Below are 9,545 nucleotides of genomic sequence, written 5' to 3'. Positions count from 1 at the left end.
CACTGGAGTATTAGTTACAAATATAAATTAACAGAATTTCTTTTTGAAGTCAATATTCGTTAACACACTTTTAAGGGTCTAACATTAGATATTGTAATCACAGAAATCAATACATATGTATTAAATTTACTTTATTAAGACAAATATTTCGTATTGTTCCAAGAAATATTGCATCATGTGAAATCTTCTGAACTAACTCTAGTTATAAAATATTTCTAACCAAAGTAGCCATTGCGCAAATAAAAACAAGTAGAGTAATTTCAGACTTAACTCTGCGTGTATTCCCTTTTCCCATTGCAATCTGTCAGTCTTCATGTTACTGCTAAAATCTATACGGCTGAGTTTTGTACTAGAATGTTAAGTCTGTAAGCAGTAAATTGCATTCATGTAAACTTTCTGTATAGTAACTAGTATTGTTTGCAAACAATACATGGAAATGAATTCCATGGAATGGATATATTTATTATAATAATAAAAGTAATATATCAGGACAATTCACAGCGCCATCTAGACACAAGTTAAGCTAGCTAACGGTTATGTCATGGGTATTAGATAACAAATACATAGATATATTTTTTCTTAAATACATGTATATTATACATAGAAAACACCCAGACCGGTACAAACAATAATATTCATGAATACAAATGTTCGTGCCATGCGAGGAATCGAACCCACGAACATCGGATGTAAGGCGGTGTGCTAAACCGCTAGACACTCTAGGCCGTCATTATAAACATAATCGTTATACATTTTAATATAAATATTTAAATTAACTATTTGCGCGCAGTCAAATCCATTTTAAATTTTATTTTGTAATTATATTGTACTTATACATATAATATTTTAAACTATTTACACGGTTTTTTACAATTGTACACATTATATAAACGGGATATTTCTATTTATTATTATACTATGATAATATTACTTAAGAGCTCCCGATATGTCGACCCTAAGAGGGTCGTATGGATATAACGTACTGGAGATTATAGGTAGATTATTCGTTTTTAATATTTTATAAATTTAGAATACTAAATTTTAAGTAAAGGAACAATACATTAGTCAAAATTGCACCGAAATTACTTCTCAAAAGACACGGATAACACGTAAAACCTTTAACAGTATTTTTTTGGGTTCTATTATGATGGTAAAATACTCTAATAATTATAATTGTTCTCACATATCTATAGCAATATTTTTATTATATGCCAAGATTTATAACTATATCTTTGGTCAGTGTTATCTCTAGGGTATCTAGAGGAAATAGAGTAAGCAAAGTGCATTGTGGTCGGGCAGGCCGGGATAGAGGAAGTGTCGTGTTTAGTGTTCCTTCCTACGGCGTGCGATCGTGTTCTCGCCTGTTCCTAGTTTGCAGATGAGGTGTGAAATTCTGTCTGTTAGCCATTGTAAATCGTAGTCCGGTGTAAGCTTAGAAAATGAAATAAATTTATTATAATATTCAAATTCAATTTCAAAATATCTTTATTCACATAGGTCTATTACAGACAACACACTGACAAGAGAGTATCCTTGTTAGTGATGTGTCAAATCTACCTGATGTATTTTTTAGCCACACTGCAGTTCGTAGAATGATTTGACAAATTATAATATTGATGATCTGCGTATTTTTTTGTTATAATATTTAAGGAGCTCCTTGATTAATTAAAAATTGATGCTTGCTGTTATAATGAATGAATTAATTAATTAATTAATGATTTAATGTTATAAAATGAATGAATGAACGAAATGAAAACTGAATTAATGAATCTTACATTAATACAGATTCATTTAAATTCAAATTTGGGAGAATAGAGAGACCACCAGCATATGCTGTTGAAAAAAAAAACAAAAAATCTAATCAGTGTTCGCAACCTGAACAGACCAGTCCCCACAAGCAGCACTCGTTCCCGAGTATGGCGGATGAGCCAGCCATCATTACACTCAACCATATTAGCACATCGACCCGACCCACCACGCCGCGGCGCCGCCACAAGTTTGAATTTTATAGTATATTACAATAATTTATCTATTAATTATATGTATTAGTAATAAATTAGATGTTATGTCTAGGCGAAAGTTTTCCACGTATATTTGGAAACTATAATGCGCAGTCTACTAATTTCTTCGTCTGTCTGCTTAAACAGACGCCCTTTGGTATTTAGGTCACCATATGTACATTTTAGATACTATTATATTAATATGTAAGTCTGTTACTTTCATCATTCCATTTTTTTATGTAAATTGAATGGCAATTACTGTGATGAATGGTAACCATCGCTTTTCTATACATATATATATATATGAACAGCACTACAGATATCACGTTATCATGTAATACCCGTCTTGGGTTGCCATTCCGGAAGACTCACACTTGTATTTCTTATTCTGTAATTATTATTTATTAATACTAACTAAATAAGTATATATTTGCAACTAAAATCCCAAAAGGGAAGTATTGTAAGGTAGAGGCATTATCAGCAGTTGACGTCACTGTCGTGGTTAGCGCAACTTGACGTGCCAACATTTCACTGAGTGGGTGCACTTTAATCCAATATAGCAGGAGAACATAATAATTATTCTAAGGCCTTTGTTACCTGTACTTCATAAATAAAGAATTTAAATTTGAATTCAAATTGAAAAACCTATTGCGTCCATCGAATTAAATTGTTATAGTAAATTATCAGTGCTTACCGTTACCGGAAAATCAGTAAATATAAGTAGATATATAGGCTGTAGTAATGATCTTTATATGAATAAATAATAATAACCATATGAATGAACAATAATATAAATGTATGATAGAAATAAAATCGGGCATGTAAGCAGTATTAACTATTAACCAGAATTAGCAAGCATCAGATAGGTTTTTACAACAAATTAAAATAAAATTCGAAAGATTTAAACTTAATAATCTTATACGTGAATGTAATTGAGCTTGATAAATATATAATTGTGATATCGTACATACTATTCGATGTCCATTCACACAGTCTGATTCAAACAAGATATCAGTAGAGCTGTCGTCTGTATAACCATTCAACGCGAAGTTAAATTCAAGTGCCGGACATTGCTCCCAGTACTGACAATCCGTGATCGCCGACGTCTGGCTCGGCCAAACTATATTTCTGACATTTTTCACAGCACAGAATTCAAGAATCAAATCAAAGTTGCGCAGGATTGCGCCCCTCGAGATGGCGTCCTGTTCGCGCCAGATTTATCTACACCAGTGATTTTCAACCTTTTTAGATTGAATAGTTCTAACATCTTTAAGAATTTAGGCTGAATTTAAAGCTTAAAAATTTAAGATAAATGATTTTAAAGATTTATCATAGTGTGACATCTCGCAGGCGACTTTGTTACGAAGTAGTATCTCAGTCTCATTTATTCTAGCCGACATGAAATATGTTTTTTGGTTTTGGTTCGGTTTATATGCAGTGAAATTATAAGGTACAGAGACACGACACCTGAGTCCTCCTGAATGGCAATTCATATTTCTGAATATTGGTAATGATTACAACTTATCATCGGAAGGAACGACAGCTTCTATTCCAGATTATTATAGATTAGATAATAAGATATAGATTATCTAAAAAGATAAATAATTACCTTCTTGCGCCACGAAGTTATCATGACCAATGTAGGTCGGGAAGCCATTATCATTAGGATCGTTGGTTGTGGGTCGTAGCCCACAGATTGGAAAGCACTGATCTACAGGATCAGAAATTGTATTTACTATCTTTATCTAGAAGTCCTACATCGCTGAACTCGACACTGTTTGAGTCAGTTTGGAGCGTGTCCCGATGCATCAAAATATTGAATTTTATAAAGTTGAGCCAAACTTGAGCTGCATTCCACTTATGAAATTGTTTTAGGTAGTCCCGGAGCCAAGAGCTACTAACTTTATTTTGTATATGTACGCAAAAGATGGGTGTGTACAACGGCAGCCCTTATGTTTTTAGAGTTGTTATAGAAATGTTTGTATTAAGGCTGAGACATTAAATATCCATGTAGAAAAATAGTTGAAAAAAGTGCAAAATGTATTTTAGATGTGGCAGGAAATATTTTGAAAAACAATACATAGTGTGTTAATGTGTTCATATTGAAATGTTTATTAATTTTATGGCTTGCATAAAATTAAACTGATACATCTGTATTTAAGAGTAAATATTTTTTTGTTTGCAGTTTGAACTGATATTTTAGATTTGTGGGAGTAACAGGTTTGATCTCTTCTCATAATAGAGAGATACAGCTTATGTGCCACAGGTAGTTTGGTGAACGGTTTTCTTATTAATTTCCTTCTCTCGCTATAGTGTAATCAGCTTTATTTACTTAATCGGTTCTTATATGACATCTTGTAAATGAAAAAGTCCCATACAATATTTTTCGCCTTATTTCTATATGCATGTACTGTACTCGTATATCCACTGTTTTCAGTTGGCAGCTGTAATAAGTGCCCTGACTACCACTACTCGTATCAACATGTTTTCTATTTGAACATCGCTCACATTGCAGTGTATAAAATTGCACGCACGCTACGGGCCGGACAAAAACATGGAATTTGCATCACAAAGCGAGCGCTGTGTGCATCCTAATGAACAGTAATCGAATAAATCCACAAGAATCGTCCACAAAGTACACAGGGACATGTTAATTGCAGCGCTGCAGCGCTACTTCCGTAACGTACGAGCCTCTTCGGCTAATAATATTAAAGCCTTTTAAATTAGTCTATTACATAGGGTCTCTTTCTAAAGACTTACGAGTATTTAGTAATTGTCGGGCTGCCTCGTTTGTGGCAATATAGGGTGCCATACATATATGGATAAGTAAAAATTTTAGGTATTAGTTAAAGTTAAAGTTTAATAATATATTTGACCTACGGACGTAAATTAAATCCATGGACATAGATATTATATCAGTAGATAGTTTTAATCCTTTTTAAGATGCTGAAATAAAACTGTTTAGTTTCTTTTCCCTTTTTCCCATAACCCTCAACATTTTCATTTCTCATGATTTATTTTTATAGTTCGAAATAAATAATTATGTATTTTTCTACAGCTGGATCTTCCTATAGCAATATTGCATTTAGCAAATTCTGGTTGCGTAGTTTTAAAGATTTAAGAATACATAGGGACAGACAGCGACAGCGACTTTGTTATATACTGTAATAATAATAATCTCAGGACAATTCACACAACGCCATCTAGACCTAAGTTAAGCTAACTAAAGCTTGTGTTATGGGTACTAGACAACTAATACAAATACATAGATAATTTTTTGTTTCGTAAATACATACAGATTATACATACAAAACACCCAGACCGATACAAACAATCATACTCATGAATACAAATGTTTGTGCCGTGCGAGGAATCGAATCCGCGACCATCGGACGTAAAGCGGTGTGCTAGACCGCTAGGCCACCGAGGTCGTCAGTAGTAATGAAGATGTCTGAATATAACAAAAAATAAAGAATTTAATAGTATTAGATTTATGTTACTATTACTTGTTGTTTAAATTAACTTTAAAAAATACTGCAGGTGTGTTTATCACTTAACTACTACGACTAAATTTTGTATATATTTCAATGGGTTCCTGAATTATTTTAAAAAACAATTGTATTTGGTAAGTTGCGATTTTCCAGACAGGAAAATGTATACGAATGTCTACCAGGTTCGCTAGTATTGTACTCGTATATGACTATAACATAACCTCACATACTTCTAATTCATACAATTATCTCACTCCTATCATTTTAAATATTTAAAGTAAAAAAGTATGAAGTATGTTATAACTTTTTTTTAGGTGTGGCTCCACTGAAAATCAGCGCCTTGCAGTGACTCGCAGCTGAGTGAAGGCCCTTTCAGCTCATAACGCGATATTAGCTTTTAAGTTTTTTTATATTTTCACTCTGTATTATGCTATGTTGAATAAAGGATTATTATTATTATTATGTTACTTTAAGTCTAATTCATTGCAAGTTGGTGTTGTTACGCTTTCAGCAATATTCATTATTCCTAATACCAATATGTTACTATTACAATGACATTATTCCAGAATATTCCGCCGAAAGCACTGTATTACGTATTACCTCACATCTACAGGGAAATATACTATCAGTGCACTTTACGCTTGCTGCATTATGCATAGATTATAATGCATTCATAGACAGCGCAGTAAATCCTGTCTGATGGACAAAAGCGAGTAATTGTGACGTAGGCAGGAGGATTAGGGGTTATTAGACTTGAATATAACATCACAGGGTATGCGGACACGTGCAACCGTTGTAGGCCACAGCATATTTATACATATACCGTGTATATAGTCTACATATGTAGGTGTAGCCATTAGTGAGAAAATGTTGTTGATAACTAGCGTGGCGTTATGCGGTTTATGTGTCAAATGCTTGGAACATTTTAATATGTTTCGTTTACACTTCATATAAAACTATCACTATATTATTTATATACTATATATAAATAAAGAAATTTATAAGCATTTTCATTTACATGAACCTTGCTCTAATAAGAACAAATACAAAAATAAACTTCAAACTTTGCCGTTCTGAAGAGATGCGGTAATATACATTCGGTAATTTCAAATTCAGGTTATTTTAACGTATAATTGTATATATTTATGAATATATTTGCATAATAATGTAAATAAAACATTTCTATTTAAACTGCATTGTTGCCTGAATAAATAGGAAAACTGTAATTATATTAATTCTCTAGAGGTTACCTAAATTATGTAATGATTTGCAATAATAAATATGTTACCAATGACGCGTTTAACATGTTTGTCCATGTTTAATTATTTATTAAACACTACAATTGTCATTGTGTTATGCATGAAGGAGTATAAATTTACCGGTAATAAATTATAAAGCTTTCTTATACAGTATGTATAAAGGTACATATGATCATTATAAAAAATTGCTTTAAATTTATTCAAATACGAAATACGAAATGTAGTCTATATGCACCCTTCTTTAATTATTCCCCTAAAGTTCAGATACATACACAACAAAGCCTTCCTTTCTTCAGTAGAGTGGTAAAATGAAGTAAAATCGTTCGCATAAGAAGAAATTTATTATTCGTGATTACGTAATACCAGAGAATATATCGCATATCTATAATACTATTCGTAGTAATACTTTAATTTACGGAAAGTTTATAGTTGGAAGCACGAAACTCGTAGTAGGTTTTGTTATTCGCTACGACACTTCTTTCGTAGCCGAGGCCTGTAGTTCTACAACTGGAAATGATATTACATAACTACTTCTTTTCATATAATTCGTATTGCATTATTTATACATTTTAAGATTCTAAAGTGCAGTGCAAGTAATATTATAAAATAATAATGTTTTTAAACTAATAATAGTGTTTCAAAATGTAATCACGTGTCGAGGGCAACAGAGTCATCAGGAGTCAAACACGTGATTTCTTCCTGATGACTCTGTTGCCCTCAAAAATATTTAGGTATAACAAATTAAGGTTTAAATTAAAGAAAAATTGACGAATTTTTATTTATTTTATATTTGGAAAATCTTCTTTTTTTAGTCAGCAAACCTATCGTCTTTATCTTTCTTTCCTACAAATTTCTCTCCAGGATACAAAGTCACCCCTTATTACTATATACGTACGTGACGCTGTTTTGATGTTTGAGATATTTACATTTTAAATCTAATTCGCTGTATTATAAGAAATAAAATTGTAGGCGATTCCCACACATAAATACACAGTTTCATAAATTTATTTATAGTTATTTACAAATATTTATTACAAACAATTATTTAATAATAATAACCTTAATTACATACAATATACATATACTTATACAGAAATATATACGTAATATTTATTTACACTTTATCAATATTAAACCGTACCGGTTCGTCTAGTACAATTGCAGCGTGCAGTGGAAACGCTCAATAAGAGGTTGACGTCACAACTCTTTTGTTCGCTATGTAGGTAGTCAGCGCGCCGAGGAACCGGCCAACAGCGCGAGCGCACATTCAATTCGATATTACCAAACCAGTCGAGAACTATCTATGACGCGGAACGCTCGCTACTCGCTTGATAAATCGGCCGTACTGTAATTGATATTGCTCTGCTTATTCTCATTTATATCACCTTATTCATTAGTGCTTATATTCATTCTGTGCTTATTTCTTTACTGTGCTTGTGACTTTCTTCTCCTTCTACTGTATATACTTTCTTCCTATCTAAGTGTAACTGTGTTTACGTGTTGGGACAATATATACATACATATTTATCAACCGTAAGTCGAACTTTTATTTTATATCTACACTAATAAGAAGCCCAAACTGGTGACCCCGTATTTAAACATGAATAAAGAATTCCAAGACGCACAAGAAGGCACACAATATGGCGCTGTGGAACGCGGAGAGCGCAGTTCCATTGTCACTTCTGACGAGAATATTGACGGACGAGAATTTTCCCGTGCAAGTCGCGACGGAGCGGAGGTTTATAAAGTATCCGTCCGTGTACCACCATTCTGGCCCGAAGAACCGGAAATATGGTTCGCTCAGGTGGAGGGACAATTTTCAATTTCCGGCATTACCAACGACGCTACAAAATTCAATTATGTCATCAGCCAGTTGGACAATAAATATTCTAGAGAGGTGAAGGATATTATTATAAGTCCTCCCGCGACGCAGAAATATGACAAGCTCAAGGCTGAGCTCATCAAGAGGCTGACGGCATCAAATGAAAATAAGCTGAAGCAGTTGTTGATGCATGAGGAGCTAGGAGATCGGAAGCCCTCCCAATTTCTTCGCCATTTAAAGGGACTGGCTGGTATCGACGTTCCGGACGACTTCCTAAAGACCATATGGATCAGTCGTCTCCCACATGGTGTCCAGACGGTGTTAGCGGGACAGCCTGCCACTACTCACGTGGATGACTTGGCAGATTTGGCAGACCGGGTAAACGACCTCACTGTAGTGTCGCCCAGGGTAGCTTCTATGAACCAGGCCTCCTCTAATACGGAGCTCAGTGACCTTAGAAGGGAAGTCGCGGAGCTTCGTAGGCAAATGCAGTCGCTGACGACTAATAGAGGCATTCCGCAACAGCACCAGCAACGACCATCTCGACGTACCACGCGCAGTAGATCTCGGTCAAAATCGCGGTCACAGTCTAATTACCGCAAATTCCCGATCTGCTGGTACCACAGTAAATTCGGCGATAAGGCCAGCCACTGTATCCACCCCTGTGACTTTAAAATGGCGGGAAACTCCATGGGCAGTCGGTAATGGCGGCTGACGATTGCCCATCCTCTACTACTGGTCGCCTTTTCGTTACCGACCGATCTTCGAAGTTACAGTTCCTGGTCGACACTGGTAGCGACCTCTGTGTCTTCCCCCGGTCGGCGCTGCGTGATCGTCGTGCCCCTACTAACTTCGAGTTGTGTGCAGCCAATGGCTCAACTATATCAACATACGGTTATGTACATTTAACTTTAAATTTTGGTATGCATAGAGACTATAGTTGGCGCTTCGTAGTTGCTGATGTAACCAAACC

General features: G+C 34.5%; 1 protein-coding gene across 1 annotated transcript; it reads left to right on the top strand.

Moving 5' to 3' along the window:
* The first annotated feature begins 8,350 nt into the window (after positions 1–8,350).
* On the top strand, positions 8,351–9,277 carry LOC131846579 (uncharacterized). The gene has a single exon (XM_059195916.1). The coding sequence runs from the start codon at positions 8,351–8,353 to the stop codon at positions 9,275–9,277; it is 927 nt and encodes a 308-aa protein (XP_059051899.1).
* The last annotated feature ends 268 nt before the right edge of the window (positions 9,278–9,545 follow it).

This window comes from Achroia grisella, unplaced genomic scaffold (assembly GCF_030625045.1).
Source record: "Achroia grisella isolate CSIRO2021 unplaced genomic scaffold, CSIRO_AGI_Agris_v1 utg511, whole genome shotgun sequence".
Classification (NCBI taxonomy): Eukaryota; Metazoa; Arthropoda; class Insecta; order Lepidoptera; family Pyralidae; genus Achroia; species Achroia grisella.
Note: the sequence above shows the minus strand (reverse complement) of the source record. Positions and strands in the feature narration are given on the sequence as shown.